Raw genomic sequence first — 22,158 nt, 5'->3', positions numbered from 1 at the left:
AAAAGATGGGAATGTGAAAAAATAAACTTTGCAGGTGTGACATTGTAAACGGAAGCTATAGACTGAAGCTAGCAGAAACATCTTGGGGAGGCCTTCGTCCAGCAGGGGATCGATACAGGCTGCTGCTGCTGTTGATGATGATGATGATGATATAAAACCCAACAAAGATCTGCCTCCTGTTACGAACAGTTGGCCTGTACATGAATTTTGTCACCGACACAATTGACGACTCTGTTCCCAGTCTGATTGGAGGATTTCTTTATTAGCATTGTCTTCAGCTTGCGCCTGTGTCCTATAGATTGGCCAACCCCCGCACTCTTAATGACCCTCAATTGGCTAAGGTTTTTATATATCCACAGGGTGATTTGTTCCACTCCCTTTCAATCACTCCTGAATCCCCAAGCTTATAGATGTTCACATTGCCCCCCCTTCTGAATGGAGTACAGTTCTATTGATCTGCCCAGCTGCCAGACAGCGAAGCCCAGATATCAGCCTTGGGTTGCTTTTGATCTCTGTTTCTTCTGAGATCTTTAATGTGTTCAAGTATGTAACCAGGCAAATTAGCCCTCGCCCTATTATTATCCCTGATCCAGCCAGGCCCTGAGAAATGCGACTGTTTCCATTTGTGAAGTAATTCAGTGTGTGCCGACGTAAATATATTCATATGTATTTACGTTTATATATCAATAAAGGTCAGACTTCAATTGGATTGCAATGTCTCTGTCCCTACATGTCACTGTGTGTGTTTGTGCGTATGTTTGTGACATGGGACACCTGTCTGTTATTTCCAATCTAGTGTGACTCTTTTCTTCTTTATCCTACCCAGCTCTTGTTTGCTTGTTTCTTAAACTGAACCAGTTATAGGTATAAGTAAGTGGTCCTTAGCCACTGATTGAAGATTAATCTCAAACTGGCCCCAGTTCATTCCCAGCACATCTATAATTTTCCAGTACAGAATGAAGGTTTTAATTTTTTCTATGTGTCTTGTCCTTATCGCCGCTCGCCTTGAAATCTGAACGGTGTTAAGATGTTACCCGTGTCCTAATTAAGAAAAATGTGATTAATTTGGGGTCAGCTACAACATTGAATGCAGAACACAGACTGGCAACTAAATCACAGTCAATTTGTAATAGCCAGTTGGATGTGATGGGGGTGGGGTGAGGGCTAAGTGATTGATGTGATTGGTTAACACTGGCAAAGTGATTTTATGTGATTGGTGGTTGAATGACAAAGGCAAATAAGTACCAGAGCTCAAACAAGACATGAACACATGTTCAGTTTAAAATACGGTGCAGTATGTGACCAGACATAAATAAGGGAAAAAACCCTATATTTCATATATTGTGTGATTCTCTTCTTATCTTGACTTCTCCCCTCCCGTATTGGTGCTGCTGTGTTTCGGGAACCCTCTCTTCTAATTGGTTCAAATCCTGACCAGTCGCTCTTGTCTTCGCAGATCTTCACCCGCTATGGCAAATGCTACACCTTCAACTCGGGCCAGGATGGTCGCCCCCTACTGGTGACCATGAAGGGTGGCACTGGGAACGGGCTGGAGATTATGCTGGACATCCAACAGGATGAGTACCTCCCAGTGTGGGGAGAGACCGGTCAGTAAGCCACAACCCCCCCAGCCATTTCTGTGCATGTATGTAGTAGTAGTAGGTGGATTTATTAGGACTGTAGGCCTCCTTCCTCTGAGGTTTGGTTTGGTGTGTGTGTGTGAAATGCAACTCACCGGTATCGCAAATGCTGTCATGAGAGGCCTACACTGATTGTCTGAGGGAAGGGGTGTCCTGGTCTGTAGGACTGGGGAAAGCACCACCTGATCACAAAATGCCATGGGAAGAGTATTGATTTGCTGTGCTTTGCAGAACCAGTCCTGACAGTAGTTTGGATGCCCTGTATTAGTCCACCTGGGCAGGACGCCCTTTTGCAATTCCTGTAAAATATATACACTGGTCAAAAGTTTTAGAATGCCTAAATTCCTCCAGTTTTTATTGAAATGTATGCAGTTTAATGTCTCAATGTACTCTGAAATTAAAGCATAGAACAAATAAACAATTGGAGATAAAAAAGAAATAATGGAATCGTCTTGTTTAACAAAATATAACCCCTTAAGCTGACAAACCCTTCTTGTACCAAATCCGTGTGCTTTTATTTAATCCCATGTGTACTCTTCACTGTTGTTTTGTTTGCCAAATGTTTGGTATCCCATGAAAGCTGAGACTCTCAGCTTTCTAATGATGTGAAGCATTCTCTGATGTGAAAATTTTAGTTTTTATACCCCCCTGCATTTACACCCCCCCCCCCTCTGCATTCTGAAAAAGGGGGGATACTTATTATAAGTAGGAAAACAAAATCTCAGAAAATATTGACAATTGTGACATATTCTGGAACCAGACAGTCTACTGATTAAAACAAGAACACCCACGTTTTGGTAGAAGCAACACACACCCGTGGAGAGCTCAAAATGTCAAGATGGAAAACTCTGTTTACAGTGTACTAATACACGATTTTACATAATTGGATCTGAACTTCTCTGTGTTTGATAGAATATCAAATAAAGATAAGATAAAACACCCAATTTGCAAAGAAATCTCATCGAAACTGAGTGATCTGTGACTGTTTGAATTAGACACACACACACACCCCAGCAGACTGCATATTTACCCCCTGGGCTCTGAATGACAGCGGGACACACGGAAACTGTAAATCAGATGTGTTTGAGAATAAAATGTGCTGGTAGCCAAGAGAATAAGCTTTCAAACGATGTGCGCATTGTAGGAATACAGTGTAACTTCTATGCACAGGAGCTGCGCATAACACTGCCAAATAATGCTTAAGGGTGTAGTATATAACTCTGAAATGTACATTATTTTTCAGTTTTTGGTAACCTAAACTTTGTTTTTAACCTCTGGCAGTTTACCACTTTCCTTTGTACCATTTCAGGTTATTCACTGAACTTGAACTGCTTAAATTTAAATAAAAACTGGAAAAATGGGGGTGTTCTTAAACTTTTGACTAGTAGTGTATATATATTTTTAAAGAATCGCATGCTGACCTTATAAGGTGAACATGTTATTTAACCCAGAAATAGAGACCTGTTGCTGGGTTAAAAAAAAAACCGTACCATTGTGGTTCTAAAACCCACTCCTGAGAAAAAACTTTTAGTCCAGAAATTTGGGCAGAGCCGCACAGAGACCTAACAGACAAAGCAGGCTGCCTCTCTTACCAGAAAACCCCTGCTTTCACAGCTCAAGGCCAGACAATATCGTCTATATAAAGACACCACACCAATACATTCTGCACTTTTCAGCGTCACGCAGCAGCCAGTATGCACATAGTGAGGCAAGCACTGAACCCAAGTGTGTTCTTGTCACCACAGAACGCTGCACCTCAAGGGGGTTGCATACATGATTTTCTCAATTCACTCCAGTCGTTATTAAGATTTGTTTAAGAGTCTGATGGTTTTTTCCAAGTCAAGGCCACTCTCATTTGAAACAGGCACTGTAAAAACAAAACCAAAAACAAAAGATCCTGTTCAACAGCTACATCTTGAGCATCTTGAATGCAGGAGAAAAATCGTGTTCAGGATGTAGACACTGAAGCAAGACAACAGCGCTCTTGAAAAGCAAAACGCATAGGACTGAACACATCATTAAAACGTGTTCCCCCCAAGGTCTGTTACACTGGACCGCTGTTGACTCAGTGCATGGTATAACAATGAAACCTTGCCGAGGCCCTGAAGAAAGGAAGTCTAAACGTTTATCCGATTTATCAGAACCAATTAAGCAAGCCAAAGCGTGGGCGCGACATAACGACAGACAGGGAAAGTGAGCTGGAGAATCCTGTGCGCCGCTCTCCCTTCCCCCTTCAGTCTCCTTTACATCGCAGCAGTCCGTTACGTAAGCAAGCTGACCTTGGTAAACACCATATGAGTTTTGCCCTTTAAACACAGTTAACATTAGCAATAGGGAAAGAATAGGAAACTGTTATTGTTATTATTTATTTCTTGGCAGACGTACTTATACAGGGAGACTGAGAGGTTACATGAGCAATAGAGAAATGCAGTGATACAATACAAAATTCTAATTAAGCATTACTTAAAAATGACAGAAGTGCACTGAAATTCCTTGTGCCTCCCCTGTACTCCCTCGCCACCACCAGGGACATTGACAGAAACGACCAGAGCCTCTGCCAAAAGACAGCACGTCCTCTTCAGCAATCCAGTCTGCGGCCGGCGGCGGAGCTCTGCGGCTCTCAGATGCAATTAATCTGAGGACGGTTGAAGCTCTTTGCATGTCAGTCCCGGTTCACCTCTTATCGTCACGCCGCTCTGGCAAAATAACACCCCGTGTTGAGAGACAATGCCACCTGCGACCCGCCCCCCCCTCGCCTGCCCCTCCACTCTTCCATTCTTCTGGTGGAGACGGACAAAAAAACTACAAAATATCACTCATACCGTGTCTCCCCCAGAGCAACTATAGGGCGTACCTAATCGAGAATAGCGAGCAGCAGTGGGAGCCCAGGTAATGGAAATATCTGCTTGGTTGAATTAGGAACCTGGTTTTTGTATTTATCATATCTTTTTCCTTCCCTTGTTTCAAAGAGTTACACACACTCAAATTAAAGATCAATTTCCCCCTTGACACCCCCCCTCTAAATCGTAATTCTAAATTCTCCCCATAGACAGATATCTGACATGGTTCTCCCATAATCAGACATTTCACAGCAATGCTTGGCAGTTCTTTTTTCTCTCACCCCCCCACTGCTGTTCACCCACTCTAAAGCAATCTGGCCTTGTAATGTAAAATCTATTATCCAATACTTAAACAGGAGAAGAGACCATGGGTTGCATTGATTTTATTTAATCTTTTATTTAATTTATTTCTGTGCAGGATCCCAGCAGATCTGCAGAAAAGAGGCGTCTTGTTAACAAATTGTGTGCATGGTTTTTAGTTTTTATTTTATTCAATTTTATTTATTGTTGTTTGGTCCGAAGCAATTGCCCTAAGCTGGTCAATGAAGACATGCGTAACTGCGGCCGTCAAAGTGTTTACGTATGATTTGATCACATACTTTCACAGGGTTTAAAGTTGTGGATGTGTACAATGTATTTTCTCATTTCTCTAGTCTCAAGTTGTAATTAACCTCGTTTGTTGCATTCACCCCAGGCAGAAACGGGAAGCCGCTATTCTAACAACCCTGATATTTAAACCACTCCACAATCACGCCTCCTCTGTGTATCCAAATTGATCATCATCATGCTAACTACCATTTCTGATTGGAGCATCTTTCCCTGAGCCAGTGCATCTACAACCTGCAAGAGCAATAAAAAAAAAGTAGATAACAATATTTAGACAGTCAATAAAGGCGATCGATATGTGTCTCATACAGGGCCAAATAGCAGATGCAATTAGCTCATCAGAATGATTCAATGACTTGCATTGGAAGATGTGACCTGAAACACAGGCGTTGTTTGGATTACATCATTATTGAAGCTCGGCACTAAGTATGGGTGATGATTTGTGATCAGAGTGTGGTGGGAGGAGGCGCCCAGCTAACCACAAAACACCGTGGCAACATTGTAATACAGTGCCAGAGAGAAAAATAGAAATAAATGGCAAAAAAGGAATGAAATTTAATTTAAGCTAAAAGAAGAATATTTAACAAAAGTGAACGTGTCTGTGCATGACAAGATAACTGCATTCTGGTTGAGATTGTTTTGCAATTCCAGAAATAGACATTTGAAATGGGCAATCGGCATTACTGTGCAACGATCAGAGAACTTTACCGTTCCTAGCACATTTTCCGGTGTCGTCTTTGGGGGAAACCAAAATACCAATCTTGCACAAGGTGTCTGAGCCAGGCCTGTGTGTTGTCTCTCCACCCGTCCTCCTTCCCCTCTCCAGACGAGACGTCGTTCGAAGCCGGGATCAAAGTACAGATCCACAGCCAGGACGAGCCGCCCTTCATCGACCAGCTGGGGTTCGGGGTGGCACCAGGATTCCAGACCTTTGTGTCCTGCCAGGAACAGCGGGTAAGAGAGGGGCAGGGGCGGAGGGTGGCAGGTAGGATGGGGTACTATAGGGAATAGGGTTGGTGTGTGACGGCAGATTGTTACCTGGATCCAAGTGGGTTTTTGGTGATTTAAGCCATTTTGCCTTCCCCTTTGACATCACCTGTCACCCTCCCCTCCTATTCACCACCAAAGAGATGACTTATTCATCTGCTGCTCAGCTCAGGGGGCTAGTGGATTGATGGCAGGGCGAGGCAATGGACTGCAGCGTGCCTGAGGTTTATTCACTGGGATCCTCGAAGCTGAGCTCAGCTTTCCCAGAACATTACAACACGTGATTGAGGCATTTCCTATGCGTTATTACAAAAATAAAATAAATAAACCTTTCATATTTTCCATATCAGATGTAACAAATATGCAGATTAAACCCAGACTGCATGCACTTCCCCCCCAAAGAGATTGCCAGTGTTATGAAAAATACATAAAAATAAAAAAAATACGTGCATGCAATCTGGTTTATTGCATGCCGGACGCCCAAAAGAAAGACTGAGATGGCATCGGATGTACATTAAAATCTATTCATCACCCCGGGGGGTAGCTGTGTATGTGAAGTGGGACGTGTATTGCCAGTGTTATTTACAGCCAGGATTAGGTATGCGTGTGGCATTGGGGCCGGCCAGCCTTCAGCGCCATCTCCCCGTCTCTGCGCCCATAGCGGCACAGTGTAATACCTGGCCCGGCCTTTCATTAATTGAATGAAATGCAACAAGATCCAACCTTTTGCCATTGATACTAATAAACGCTCTCGGGAGTAAATAAACTTTGAAATGGATTTTGCTTGTATTATAAATGATGTTACAGCCAGGAGAGAGTCTCTCCTTGAGGCCATTATGGAAAACAGGGACTCTTTGTGTCTCCAGGTAATTATAATGGAAGCTTTTAATCTGCCTGGTTCCATGGCAATGCATTTGGGTCTTTTTCTTTCTCTTCCTCTATCGCCCTTTACTCTCTCTTTCTGTCTCTCTTTCTCTCTCTCTGTTAGTGCATCAGATGTAACATACTGGCTGTACATAATCACAATTAATGTTTTTTCTTGTGTGTGTGTTAACACAAAAACAAGCACTCACACACGCTCACTCAAACAATTTGAAAGCCTGACAATTCTCCATTTAGTTGGGCCGAGCAAATCAAAGCACAACGTGACTAGGGTCGGATTTAATTTGGAAACGCAACAGAAGATGATCGTTCTTTTATTGATGGAGTCAAAAAGCATTCCTCTGCTGTAGCTGGTGGGACATAAGCTGAAGTGACAGTGGTTGTGTTTACATGCTGGTAAAAAAGCCATCATGATAGTAGAGGTAGTGGCACAACTGGATTAGGGTTTTGCTTAAAACTGTATTAACATTTTTGTGTGTGTTTATTTTTGTTTTATTTTTTTTCCAACCAAAACTATTTAAAACAACACCTTAAATAATTGAGGAAAATACCTTTACTGTAATGACTTATTAACCACCATGTAAATACAGCCATTGTGAGAGTTTGTAATTGTAACACTTAAGAAACTATCAGTGTCAAAGCAGAAATCGGCTTTGAATCCGAATCAGTGTTTCAGAATCACTGTTACTATGTTTTATATTTTTATATTGTTGTTGGTGTTTAGCATCTCTCTGCAAAATAAACACCAGGCAAAAAACACAGCGCAAGAGCCAGCCATTCCTTTTACAAACTCTTGTGAATGTAATTGAGCACCGTGTGGGTCCTAGTTTTGAGGGGATTCAGGGTCTTCCTTCCTAACGAGCTTTTGATTACTTAATTGATGTAATTAACAATAAGTCATTTAGCAGTTGCTTTAATACCAAATATGCCAGAGGTTGGGGGGGGGGTGGATTTACACATGAGCAACTGCTGCTGTAGTCGAGTCAGTGACACCGGGTTTCGTGATTCAGCTAAAAGGCGAGATCACAAGAATGGCAGGGCCTTTATCTTGACCACTGAACCATTTTGGCTCCTAATGCTTCCTTTTTCAACTGACCAGTTCCCTTAGGTGTCAGGCAGTTCTAAAGTGACAGAGAGCGTTACAAACAAAATAAAATGCAGGAGACTTAGCCCCCTTGATGAGCTGCTTTAAATCAGAGAAATCAAACACTATTCCTTGAAGGTGCACTATGACCTTTTGCCTTTGACCTGCATTGCCTGAACTGATCAGAGTATTGAACAACCTGGAGAAAGGTAACTCCTCTCTTGAGGCCTCATGTGTCATGTGTTTCATGTGTATTTCTGGATCAAGTACACTTGCTGCACATCAGATCTGTATGTGGGAACTGATGTGGCATGTGCAAAGGGTTAAATATCTTGTTGAACAAATTACTTTCCTAAGATAACCAGTTTAACTGCTTTTTCCAGGGCCTTAATCTGTGGGATAATATAAAGAGACCTATAAAAACTGCTGGGCCTAGATGACTTGAGAAATTGATCATTAATAATAACAATAGTTATAAATATAAATATCACTTCATGCAGTGCTGCAGAGTCCCCATGAACTCGGGAAGCTTTGTAGTACCTTTCTGTGTCTGAGCATACCAATACAGCAGAGTGTGCCGTAACCTCACACTGTGTGCTTGTTTGCTGCCAGCTGGTGTACCTGCCGCCCCCCTGGGGAGACTGCAAGGCCACGCCCATGGACTCGGATTTCTTTGATACCTACAGCATCACGGCCTGTCGCATCGACTGCGAGACGCGTTACCTGGTGGAGAACTGCAACTGCCGCATGGTGCACATGCCAGGTGGGGCGGGCGGGGCAGGGGCCGACGAATTTATTAGCAGCCACTGAGTATTATGTGGGCAAAGTGCAGAAGAGTTGTGTGGACAGACAACTGCAGCAGAAAAAGTATCTTGTTGTTATTTAAGCATGTATTTATTATTGTTGCTGATACCTTTGTCCAATAGTTCAAGGATGAACTGTAAAGAAGGACAAAGTGTCAATGTTTCTTAAGGCAACTGAGTGAATGACAGAAGAAAAAGGAAATGGCCCCTCCTCCATTCTTCCATCTCCTGCTGTTCTTCTGTCTCCTTCTAAATAGAAGTAGAATTAGTGGGCAAAAGCAACATTTTTACGAAAGCAAACTCGAAACCCTAACCAATCCATCAGTTGGCCCAGTAATCGTATGGTAATCTGCTCCATTTGCATGGTCAATTTCATGCTGAAGGATCTCTGAGAGCTGCACACGGAAGGTATTTGTTTTTCTGTCAACCGAATCAGGAACCTGACATGACTGTTGAAACTAGAAGTCACCCAGACAGAATCAGGGCTCTTGTTACTGGTGGGGGGTCCAGAGACAGGTTTTAGCAGTCCAGTCAGGTTCCTGTGTCCAAACCCCCAGGCTTGGGAGAAAACATAGATGAAACTTCAAATTGTTGCAAAGATAAAGTCCCCGTCCTCCAACCTGTCTTTTCTTTTCATTAAGAGAATGATCAGGAGTGGAGTTGATTGGGTCGTTTAATTGCTCCGGTGGGTTCGGCAACAACGAGAGTCATTATAGAGGGGGGAGGGGGGGGTGCCAGTGATTCACGCCTCATCCATTTACTGCCCTTTTCAGAAACGGAGGAGTTTCCCACTCAGATGGGCAGTAAATCAGTCGGGCGCTGAGCTGGGGCACAGCCGTGTCCTGGGGGTTCATGCAGACCGGGCCAGAGCATCTCCTAGGAGCCAGGAGTTATGAGGGAGTCAGTGAGGTGGTGACACTTGCACACCGTACACCTGCTCCTAATACTCAGCCTGTCGTATACTCCTTTAACATGGGACCAGGAACAGCGGATCGAGCAATGGACGTGTAGACACGTGGATGTGGGTGTCAGTGCTATCGATGGGCAGTTTTGTTTCTGATCTTAGTCTAACTCTGAGTATGGAGCAGAATTTAGTTTGATCTTTCAGGTATTCTACTTTTTTCTTTTTTTTAACCTCATCTGTCTTTTCCCAGGGGATGCACCTTACTGTACCCCAGAGCAGTACAAGGAGTGCGCGGACCCAGCTCTTGGTAAGGCCTCTTAAGCTGATGTCTTCTAGAATGTGATTCCCACCCTTCCCAGTTCACATCATTGCACAGGGTCCAGTGTAACCAGCTGAGGCTCCTATTTTGAACCAGTATCCCCACCCCCCGCCCCCGCCCCCGCCCCCGCCCGTCTCAACAGATTCAACTAAACCGTTTTCTTGGCAAGGGCAGGAGTGTTGATGCCACGGCACTAACAGTGATTTATTCACTGCCACGGCAAGAGAACATGGCCCTTACTGGGGCTCAAAAAGGAAGTGTGGCATTTTAATAAATGTATCACAGTTCTTCTCTGCAGCGTTATATATATATATATATATATATATATTTTTTTTTTTTTTTGCATCATTAATGTGCCAACTTTTAATTAGAATTTTAACTGTAAAAGTGACATCTGTTCTCAAGGTGTCTTTTCTCAAGCACTGTCTCCACTCCCTCCCTTCCTGTCTCCCTCTCTCCCTCACACACATACACACACACACCTTGCCTCCCCCTGTTCCCAGATTTCCTGGTAGAGAAGGACAACAATTACTGCGTGTGCGAAACGCCGTGTAACATGACCCGCTATGGAAAAGAGCTGTCCTTCGTCAAGATCCCCAGCAAGGCTTCGGCCAAGTACCTGGCCAAGAAGTTCAACAAGTCCGAACAGTACATCGCGTAAGTCGCTGTTCCCATCACCCATCTGCTTTGGATGCATTTTTTCTTTCTTGCTGTCATTATTATTATAGTGGCCCCCTTAGCCAGTGCGACTTACAGTTGTCACATGAAACTCTTCAAAAGCATTCAAAAATACAGGAAATACAATAAGTGCAAAATACAATAGGTTTCCTCACATCACTACATGTTCCAGTAGATATGAATGAAAATGCAGAATACAGCCGAGTCCCATCCCTGATGTGTGCAGAGAGGGAGAGCAGGCGTGTGTGTCAATATTACAGAAGCAGCTACAGTGAGATGCTAGAAATACAGAGGTAAACAGGGGCAGAAGGGAGCATGGCAGTGCAAGAAGGAAGTGTGTTAAAGTCAGATTGATATCATGTCCAGGAGAGGTGGCTGAGGTATCAGCAAGTGGTCAGGGATCGTGTAGTCCTGACCTTGGTTTGTAGGTCGGTCCACTGCTGAAGGGCACAATTCTAAAAAGGTCCTCAAAAGCCAATGGGCACATGAAACATTTAGTCACTTCAACACTCATGTGTGCAAGGAGGACAAGTGGAAACTAAATGCTGAGTACTGAAAGGCCCAAGTAGGAACAAAGTGCTGTGCTCAGAGCTGTAGCCATTAACCATTTCCATCATAATTACTCACCGGCTTTTTAGCTGATGACCGATCGATAGAGCGATGGTTTCAGACTGTCTGTGGGAACAGTGCCGACGAGACTTAAGATTTTCATGGTTCATTCCTGCCCCTCCCAATGAAATGGGCAATTAGTAATCATCCACTACAGGGGACTGATACACAAGTGCCTCAATACAAGAGTTTCTGGGTGTGCAGCAATGTGAGAAACACTGTCTTCAAGCCTATCCCACCCCTGTGACCTCTCGGTCAGTTGTGTGCATCCCCCTTGGGAAGCCTGGTCACAGCAGGCAATGACATAGCCTTCCCTGCCGACTGGTGATTGGACAACGGGGCGCAATCTGTGCTCCAATCAGAGGTGTTCACCAGCTGTAAGATTGTAGGAGTTAAAATTGGCTGAACAAAAGACATTCACACAATAACTGTTTCCTCAATATAAGAAACACCCACACCCAATCACTAGTTACGTATGAGCGCAAACTAAAGGCTGCTACAGAGACAGGTGTCTTTTTTTTTTTTCTTTTTTGTCGGCACCAAGAATGACAGTTGATTTGCAGGAAGCGTATTAGACCGTCACGCTGAGTGTTCTTCCTAGTCAGAGATTTGTTCAGATATGAAATTGGATCTGACGATGCAGGTGTTGTGCGGGAGTGGTAAAAGGGAGTCTGTCTTCTTGGCATATTCAGTAAAGGCTTGTTTTTTTTTCCCCATTTCGTTCAGCAGCCCACTTGTTACTTTGAAGACGTAAACAAGTGGGCTAACAGGACAGAATAAAAACAAAAGACTTGATAAAATAGTACTGCTTCATTTTTTCCCCTTAGACATCATTTGCTCTCTGGAAGCAGAATATCAGGGTATAGGAACGGGTCCTTGCAAATGGAACTTAAAGTTGGCATTGCTTCATGAGTTGGGAAACAGGAAAATAGATGCACTAATGGACTAGCCTCCAGCTTTAAGACTCAGAGTCCTTGCTTCCACATCAAATGCATTTGCAGAATGTAGGCTAGTGGAACTGCCAGCATTGAACCCGTGGCAGAACTGCTTCCCTTCCATTACCTAATCCCTGCAAACTAAATAGCTATCTGTCATGGGATACTGTGGTGGAACTGATGGAAAAACAGAGAAATGCAGAACCCCCCTGCAGCCCTTTATTTTTCCAGCCTTGTGCATCTTGTGTTTTTCAGTCCTTCGGCCAGAGCTAAAAAGCATTTCTCAAAGCTGTAAATATGTGTGTGTGTGTGTGTGTGTGTACGTGTGTGTGCATTTGTGTGTAGGCATGTGCATGTGTGCGTGTGAATTACTGCCATACGATGGTGTAAAGATCAATTTGGTGTTCTCTCTAAGGTGCCATCAAAACTATTTATCACACTGGATTAGGTTCTGACAGTATGTAATACTCAATCTCACCCCACAGACTTCCCTTTCTGTGGTGAAACAAAGCCCCAGGGTCAGGGGAATGTAAGCAGAGGCATTTAGGACTGAAATACAGGAGGCACTTCTTTACACAGGGGCTTTATGGAACAAAACGCCCACCGAGCTCTTATTTTCAGTTCCTTGGGTTCCATCAAGAAAAAGTGGATGAGATCCAGGGATCTGTTGAACAAGAGGGGACCAGCTGTCTCCGCTTTCTTGTAACAATTTCACCTCTTATTAGTCTCACAAAAATAACAAGGAGGCAACACTGTTAAAAAAAAAAAAAAGTGACCACAGGACAATATGATGTTGTGCAGATTGTAGACTCTAGGGGACGTTGTCAAAACATTGTACAATTGTTATAAAATGATTGTTATATAATTGCATTCCACAGAAGCAGACATTCACACATAATAATAAAAAATAACTTTGAATGCAAGTTTAATTTGAAGAGAATGAAAGAGATTTAAACAAAAAGTGTTGTATACATACATGCAACATGATAGAACTGCCCTTGATATGTATCGACTTCCGATGATGGACACAACGTGCAGACAATGGTACTGCACCACATTCAGAGAACATTTAAGGAAATCCTGTGCTCAGGGGTAATTAATTTGGAATTCTCAGTCCAATCGCCACTGCTATGAATCTTAAGATCTTAAGATTTCTACTTCTACAGATTCTTTAGCAGCCCTCATGTTTAACCATGGATCTCAAAGGAACTTGCTGCATTTACCCCTATAGGGAGATTGTGGTCTGCATCTGCTGTTATGAAACAATTGCTGCTTGATCACCTGGCACCTAGAGGTTCAGAACATTGTTCGATAGCTGATATTGCCATTTCAAAAACTCACCCCCTAATATAAAACTATGGTTTGCCTCTAAAGAGGATGACAACGGAAGTAGATATTGCTGCTTATGCAAATGAGACCACAGTTAGCCCTTGTTGTCAAAATACCAGGAAAGCAATGAACAAAAAAAGGCTGCATTAGCCTTAGAACACAAGAGGGTTAAGTCCATTGAGCTGGCCATTAAAACATCGTAGTACTTTGAAAGTCCTCATCTCTCTCTTCTCCCATCTACCTCCATAAAAAAAATGTATAAATCCCAAGGTAAAGAAAGGGCCCCTTTTATATCGCGCAGTGCTGCTTCCCAAACAAATAAACTGGCCGTCCTTGAGTCAAGTGTTTAATGGCAGGACGAGACGCTGACAAAGGGATTGTCCTTGGGATCTCCTCTCTGCAATTTACGGTCTGGCTGTGGTGGGGGCGGGGCTGGCTCCAAACATTCCTCATGCATTCAGGCAGAGGGCACGCTTCTGCGATGCTGTGAGACTACCGGAGCTGCCGCACAGTCTGCTCTCAACCGTCCACCAGCTCCCGATCTAGCCCTGTTTCTCCTGTATATTTATCTTGCATTTGTATGTTTCTTTTACAATGCTTTCCTGTACTCTGCTGTGTTAAGAGTGGGTGTCTGGCCATGCTTTCATGTTTCCAATGAGCCCCACAACACTAGCATTGTAAGTTAGACAGGATTATATGATGCACAAGACCACACTGTAATATGACATTGCAGATCTGAATGCTTGGGTGTTTGTCTTAAAAAACAGAATTGATTTGTTCAAAATTGACGAAGCAGAACTTAAAAGCGTGACTATCTTCTCTCGGAGCCAGAGCACAGTGTCTGTGCTCTAAGACAAATCGGACAGGTTCCCAAGACACCACTAAGCTGCTTAAGGGAATTCAAATTGACTTTGCCAGGAGATATGGAGGGTGCCAGGTCCAACAGATCCATCTCTCCGTCCTTCTCTCAACCCTTGATTTGATAATCGTTCCACAAAGTGATTCCTTTATCATGTGCAAATCCCCCCTCCCACCCTAAGTCAACCAGACCAGTGCATGAAGTTTCAAAACAAATTTAAGGAGGAGGACAACACCTTCCCAGTATTCCGTGCTTTGCCTTTTTCTTCAGTTTCAAACTCCACCTTTGTAGCTGCTCATTGGTTCATTCCCATTGGCGGGGTTACCATGACCTCATGGCCTGGTCATCATTCCCTTAGTCGAGCGAGTCTGGACCAAAATCAACTCTATTTACCTTCTACTGCGTATGTCTATTGGAGTTGTCCAAACTTCTGAAACTAGCCTCTAATGGGTGCCTGTCTACTGGTGTCTATTGGATGACTTTGCTGAGCATTACAGCCATTAGTATGACCCATCCTCAATCAAAGTGAGTCTTACCCATGCTCTCTCTGACAGCGAGAACATCCTGGTGCTGGACATCTTCTTTGAAGCTCTGAACTACGAGACCATTGAGCAGAAGAAAGCCTACGAGGTGGCCGGACTGCTGGGTAAGAGTGTAAACCCTTTGGTGTCCTGGAACCTTGGTGTATCAGGGCCATATCATGACATGGCATATGGTAATCGACACAGATACTAGCTGGTAAAGACATTCATCACAATGGGCTCTCCTTCCATTCCCACCCAGTGGCCAGCCAAACAGAGATCACTGGGAGAGTGGCAGGACAGGATTTGTGGATGTTTTCTGTGGTACAATTGCCATAGGTGTTTTGCACTTTGAGTTTGGTTTTGCTGTTGTTTGTACCCTCATTTTACAGTGGTTTCCTTTGCATTCAACATGCTATCACTGTGCTTCACCACACTAGACTGTTGGAATGCCAAGATATTTCAATATTTCTAACCCTGTTGAATATGGTACACTCAAGAGTGCAGTAAATCACAGTGAAGGCAGGTTATAACACTGTAAAACTATGGTACAACTGCAGTAAAACAGTGTTAAAAAATCCTGTTGTAAGTTTGAGGGATACAAAGACAACCTTAAATAGCAACCAACATCACAAATTGGATCTTCAGCTTCTTTCCTTTATGGCCTACTTGTGTCTGTCAGCAGGATCAAAAGCGCTGTTGTAGAAATGTATAAAGCGATATGTTTGAAAACAATCACTGCTAGCAGAGAGATGTATCCAGACAGGTGTAAAGCAGCATTTCCACTCTGGCCTGCTCTCGAGGAGAGACACTTGAGAGCTTGCAGTAATTGATGTGTATCTCCTGAGGTGGATCTATCCAATTTACAGTTGGAAATAACCACTTAGTATATATCAAAAGAAGCCTTGTCCATTGCATAAGCTGCATGTTTTTCCATTTTTCCCATAAGAAATCCCATATTTTTGTTTTGCAGGCTTCGTTTTATTATTTTCATGGTTGTTCTGATGAGGAACTGTATCTAACCAGGAACTGTCTGAGTGTGATGAATAATAATCCACGATCTTCTTCCTTGACAGGTGATATAGGGGGTCAGATGGGCTTGTTTATCGGAGCTAGCATCCTGACCATTCTGGAGCTCTTTGACTATCTGTATGAGGTAGGAGACGTGCACCCAGCACTCAGCCGCATCTTTATATAGCAGTGATGAGGACCCTGTCCTTGTCAGATCACACTGTTATCACAACGCTGCCTCCCTTTAATCAGGCATTATCACTGCAGCCTGGCAGCTTGCTGGGAAATGCAGGGGATATTTTGTAAAGGTTTAAAATCCCTTATGGTGGTTGCATTTTATAGAGATGATTCAGTTATATCCATCGGCTAAGCTGCCAAAAGAAAAAAGTTTATTCATGATTTGAGACAAACAATGTGTAATAAATTGTGACGAACACCACTCGTCATAATGTTCAGTGTGAAAGGAAATGCCATTAATACAAAACTGCTGTAGGAATTCTATGTTCCTGCTAACTTCAATCTTTAAAGGACATCAACAGGGTATGAACAGGTTCACCAGCTCACAATGTTATTATACTATATCCAACCACACATGTGACCTGGATCAGATTTTCCTACAGCTAGTACAACAAAACTAAAACAAAATGGATAGTCAAGCACAGTTTTGCCCCTGGTTTTGAAAAGTGTTAGTGCTGCAATGCACAACTGGTCCAGCATCTGGAACAAAACAGCTGGAGATATTGACTCTTTCTATTGTTTCTCTGCTTTTTTTCTCTTCAGCCTGACTTTACTAACAGACACACACAAATCAGGCTTTCACTCTGGACAGAAAAAAGTGTGTATGTGTGTGTGTATATATATTCGTTTGTGTGAGCATTTGTGTGGTGGATTGCGAATTAGCATTCCAAAGCAGTACCTCTGTATATAAAAAACAAAACAAAGCACGAGATTCACTGATTTATTGAAAATCCTACTCTGCAGAGTCTCGCCAAGGCTTTAGAGCTTATCTCCCTGACTGCTATGCTGTCCAATAGTTCTCGCCCTCACCCTGCAGTCTCATAGAGACACTGTATCAGATAATGCAGCCGGCGTTTATTACCCCGCTGTGGTGTGGCTGCTCTGTGCGCCCTGCCGAGAGGTATCCAGCCTGATATCCTGGATTTGTTTTGTTCTTGCTGTTGTCATCTCTGGCCGTGAGCGCACAGATAAGACACGTATAATAAACCCCAATTATTCTCTTAATTTAAAATCAATCGTGCAGTCTAGTGGCTCTGCTGTGTTCACTCAGGTCCTCCCCCAGATATTCAAATTAGAATAAAACGTGCTCCCCCCTACCTCCATTCAGCCCTGCCTGGGAACAGCAGTGGCTAGAGCTGCACAGAAATCAACATACACAAGTCCTTCCAGTGTTGCTGCCCAGTGTAAGAGCAGACCCCAAGAACAACTGTGGACTGCTCTTCCCTCAGCCTCACTCTTCCCTTGATCCAGCACTGGGAGACAGCAAGGGCTCCTCCGCTTGAGTGGGATTAGTATCTCCGCTCTAACAAATCTGTGCGAAGAGATTGAACAATGGACCAAGGCTGGCCGCTCAATTATCAGCCAAATCCCCCCTCCGTCCCACTGTCTGCCCACCATGGGAAACGCACAGCCACGATTCACTTCAGATTCTGTTTTTTGTTGTTGTTTTGTTTATTTTTTTAATCGTCAGGGGTGGAAGCAAAGGATTAGGCATATAACTTAGCATTGTCAGCCTAGATGGCATTGTTCCGTAAATTGCTTTGCAGTTCCAGACACACACAAAAAAGAAAAAGAAAGAAAGGCAGAAAATGGGTTTGTATTCATTGGCATAGTGCAGTACAGATGAGAATAACCTGACATCTGTCTTCCCTGTTGGTCTGGTGTTACTGCAGCACTGCAACCATCGCACTGGGACGTGCTTTTGCTTCAGTTGCAGTTTCTTTGGATCCACTTCGACTGAGTGTTTGGTTCGGGGGAAACAACAGTGCCCTCAAGCCTAACAGTGTTTGCAACTCATCTCTCTGGGGGGGGATGATGCGCAAAGGGCACCTAGATCTGACAGCTGGTCGGGGACAGTTTTGTGTTTCTGAATGAATTTAGATGATCGTTCATTCTAGATTCCTCAGAACACTGTGAAATCAGTGCCTGAAAAGACCAAACGCACTCTGTAAATTCCTACATTATTTAAGGCGTATTTTTGTGAGTATAATTATAATTTTTTTAGAAAAGCCCTGTATACAAAATTCTCAGCACCTTATATTGCGCTTTTAGACATCAATAATGCACAATAATCTCAGTTTAAGATCCGTTTTGTGTCAAACTCTCAAAAGTAGATTTCTGCTACTATAATTTGTGTCCCCAGTAGATTAAGTGGATTCACGGATTCAGTCCTTTAAAATTAGATACAAGCAAGATGTTTTTTAAGGAAAGGTGCTTTTCTAATACCCGGCAAGATTGTCTTATATTTCAGGTACTAGTTAAATGAAAAATCATATTACCTCCCCCAGACAATACACTAGGTAAGATTTTATGTTTTACAGTGAAGGTGGTGGTGGTGGTGGTGGTGTTGGGCAATAATAACTACTCTGTTTTTCTCCCTCCCCAGGTGATAAAGTATAGGGTGTGCCGGTGTACACGGAAAAAACACAAACGCAGCAACAACAACGACCAAGGCGTGGTGCTGAGTCTGGAGGACGTGAAGCGTCACGTCAGTAACTATCACTTGGTATTGTGCTGCTCCGAAGGAGCCTGACCTAACCCCCAACCACCTACCTGACCCCGCCCAGCAGCCCAGACAGCCATTGAGTGAAGGACAGGAGGAGGCAGGAGAGATGGGGAGGGGAGGGAAGGGCAGCTGGAGTTGTAAGCAGCTCAACGCTCCGTTTGATCATATTGCGCTATGAGAGATGAAAGCCTGCGGGGACTCGTGTCATCGGAGCGTCATGTTGTGATGGAGTGATGGAGACTGACAGCAGAGAGCCAGACAGAAGGGACTGTAACCTTTATGAAATGCTAATAAACCTGAAAGATAGATGAGTGAGTGAGTTGAGGTGAGTTGAGCTGAGCTGAGCTGAGCTGAGTGAGATGCAGGAGCAGCAGCCTTGTTTTAGAGGGAAGGAGGTAGAGAGAAGAGAGGGAGAAGGCTACTATTGCATTAGACACAGTGGTAAGTGAGGACCAGAGGGGGTAAGACTGAGGAGGGGGCAGTCCATTAGTTTGTCAGGGACAGCACCTGATTTCTTTACTACTTTATAAGAGCAGCTAGGTTGTGTAATAGGTCTGGGGCTGCTGGACTGTAATGCTATACTGTGTTTCTCACTAACATTACCACCTCTCTCTCTTTCGCTCTCTCTCTCCTTATAAAGGCCCCCTGTGAGAGTCTCCGCCCCCCTTCCACGTATCCTGGCAACATGCTACCTCATCACCCAGGGCGGGGCAACTTTGAGGACTTCACCTGCTGAGCCATGCGTGGAGGAGAAGAAAAGATTAAAAAGAAAACAAAATTTAAATGGGGGAGGGGAGGCGGGAGGCCCTCCCAGAACTACCAAAGTCACAAATGTATCCAACGCAAAAATGGCCTTCCGTTGCGCAGCAGGACAGGGAACAAACAAACAGACAAACAAACAACAACGCAACAGAACAACAAAAGGCCGAGGGGTGAACACACCACAAAAAGGAGCCGAACATAACCGAAACATACATTCAGTGGAACAATGAGCGAATGGAGCCTGAACTGTTTTTCCAACTGACCCTTTTGTTTCCCCAATTTGAATGATGTGAGGGTCTTGTTTCTTACGTAAATAACTGCTGCGCAAAGGTTTTCCCAAACGCACAGCCACCTTACCACAGCCCCGAACCGTTTCCACCCTGGCTCTCCGTAAGAAACTGCACTGCTTCTCCAACTCGTATTGTAGCAGCAGCTGTGGCAGCCTTTTGAGCCCAGGCTACAGACGAGGCGTATTTCTGTGAGAATGTACCTTTCCAGTTTCAAAATAATAAGACAAATAATAATAAGCCGGAGTTACCAAGGCTGGGGGGTAACGAGATTGGGGTAGGGTTGGTTTTGGGGAGGGGGCGGGTGGGGTTTGGAGGGAGCTTGAGTCTGCACACGCGAGGAGAAGGCGTGTGTTAATGCGAGTGTGTCTCCGTGTTCACACCTGTACTGCCAGAGGGAAAAAAGAACAAAAAAACTTATTTCCTTCAGGTCTCTATCCCGTATATGCATGCATGTCTTCGTTTTCTGTGCATGTAACTTTCTGTCAGTGTGTTTGCATCTGATACGTGTTGGTGTTAGAATTTTGTTTAGTTTTTTGTTGGTTCGTTTGTTTGTTTTCATTTAATTTTGCTTTTTTTCTTAGTTTAATTTGATTTGTACTCTGTATGTGTTGTGGGGGGGAGGGGGGTTTGACTTCTGTGTCCATCTGCGTGTGTGCTCTACAGGCTAGCTGCAGTCTGCACTGGGGAGAAAGGGAGAATATCAAACACACAAAATAAGAGATACGTACTCCCTGTAGACTGCAGTACCAGGATTCTACATTACATGCTGTGTGTCTAATGATGATCTGGAGAAAAAAATAATAAAAAAGTGTAGCGTCTTTTCTTACCTTCCTTCCGCACGGAAGTTTTTGCCATTGATTCCTCGCACCCACCTGCTCTGGTTGTCGAGAGGGTTAAGAATGTATCAGCTCCAGCAGCCTTGAAACGTTGATCTTAATTAATTATTTGATGGAATTAGAAACACTGAGAACTTTCCTGCATTAGTGGGAGGTAAGGAAAGTCTGTTTTCTTCGCCTGGTCTGAGCAGTAGTCATTTGTATGCAGGTAAGTAGGTAGCAGGGCCCAGATGTACACGGGATAATAACCACCGTATTTAACGCTTATGTGGCTCTGTTCCTCCCAGAGGAATTTCAAGGTGGCTGTGGAAACACGATTCACTCCCCAGTAAAAAGTTCTGCTCCCACCTTAAATTGTTACAGCCTTGAAGGGGATGGAGAAGTGAGGATCGATTTGGCCCATTTAACGTCAAAGGAAAGTGAGATGCTCTCTCTCTCTATTAGTAGTGCCAGGGGGTCTGTAAAGAGCAGTAGTCACCCCCTCAGTGTCACATCTACTCCATAGGACCACAGTGCCCCCTGTCACCGAAATATATTGTCTACATGGAGGAGTGCCACCTACTGGTCACCACAGGTCCAGCAAAGCAAAGCCATTAGGTTTGGAGGTCTCCTTTTCTAGTACAGAACAGCGTAGTCTCAGATAAGACAAGATCCCCTTTTTAAAGGCATTCATTTCACAATTGAAGAAACCAGAAGGCAGCAGCAAGATCACAAAGGACACAATCAAGGGAATGTATCATAGGAAGGCATACTTCGCTGGGGAAAGTTAAGACAGAGCAGTAAATCTAAACAACTGTAGGTGATGATGTCTAAGACAATCTATACATATAGCAATTGTGCAGTGAGTATGTAAAGAAAAAAGAAGCACATTGATTTATTGTTTTCTTTCTCTTTCTTGTTTTTATTTTAAGATCATACATTCTGGATAAAAAATATATATAATACCGATATACCTAGAATAGGGAAGAGAGTTCAGATTTGGTCTCAGGGATGTTATGACAGAGGTGAGAAAAAAGGGAATCCTGGCTTGTAGCCAATCAGCTTGTGACGTTCTCCAAAACCCAGCCAATGGATGAGCAATTTAGGTGTGGGTGACAGATGGGTGCGCCAAAGTAATCCCACCCCTGTTGAAGGGTACGTATGTCTTTTTTTTGGTTAGTTAGTTTTCTGAAATACAGCTACTAGAAATTAGTTAGTCCAGGAGTTGGTAGAATATCATACCCTTGTCTTTTTTCTGTATTCAACACCATTAAGAGTTTCTGGGGAAATCCAGCCTGTTTGCTATCATCCATGAGGTTTCTTTCTCAACCAATTGAAAAACTCTGACCTTTTTAGCCTTCAAAGAAATGGACTGTGTAGACTTCTGTCTGTTATTTACGCGAATCTCATAACGAAGCACAAAGTTACCACCATTATTGTAAGGTAATGTAACGGAAATGTATTTATGAAGATTATTATTCTATTTACTATGATCATGAATATCATTATTACTCTTATTATTACGAGGATTATTCTTATTA

The 22,158-nt window shown here is 43.5% G+C and overlaps 1 protein-coding gene across 4 annotated transcripts in view; it reads left to right on the top strand.

The window, feature by feature from the left end:
- Window positions 1-20,064, top strand: part of asic1b (acid-sensing (proton-gated) ion channel 1b) — a 169,425-nt gene extending 149,361 nt beyond the window's left edge. For 3 of the 4 annotated variants that reach the window (XM_066708317.1, XM_066708313.1, XM_066708315.1), the window contains 9 exons: window positions 1,457-1,607; window positions 5,913-6,040; window positions 8,652-8,802; window positions 9,997-10,053; window positions 10,569-10,722; window positions 15,030-15,121; window positions 16,073-16,152; window positions 18,631-18,732; window positions 19,391-20,064. In XM_066708317.1, coding sequence (XP_066564414.1) covers window positions 1,457-1,607; window positions 5,913-6,040; window positions 8,652-8,802; window positions 9,997-10,053; window positions 10,569-10,722; window positions 15,030-15,121; window positions 16,073-16,152; window positions 18,631-18,732; window positions 19,391-19,486 — 1,011 coding nt within the window. In that variant the 3' untranslated portion in view covers window positions 19,487-20,064. Of the gene's footprint in view, window positions 1-1,456; window positions 1,608-5,912; window positions 6,041-8,651; window positions 8,803-9,996; window positions 10,054-10,568; window positions 10,723-15,029; window positions 15,122-16,072; window positions 16,153-18,630; window positions 18,737-19,390 lie in introns of all 4 variants that reach the window. The other variant, XM_066708316.1, reaches the window with a different exon arrangement.
- The last annotated feature ends 2,094 nt before the right edge of the window (window positions 20,065-22,158 follow it).

Source organism: Amia ocellicauda, chromosome 7 (genome assembly GCF_036373705.1).
Source record: "Amia ocellicauda isolate fAmiCal2 chromosome 7, fAmiCal2.hap1, whole genome shotgun sequence".
Taxonomy (NCBI): domain Eukaryota; kingdom Metazoa; phylum Chordata; class Actinopteri; order Amiiformes; family Amiidae; genus Amia; species Amia ocellicauda.
Note: the sequence above shows the minus strand (reverse complement) of the source record. Positions and strands in the feature narration are given on the sequence as shown.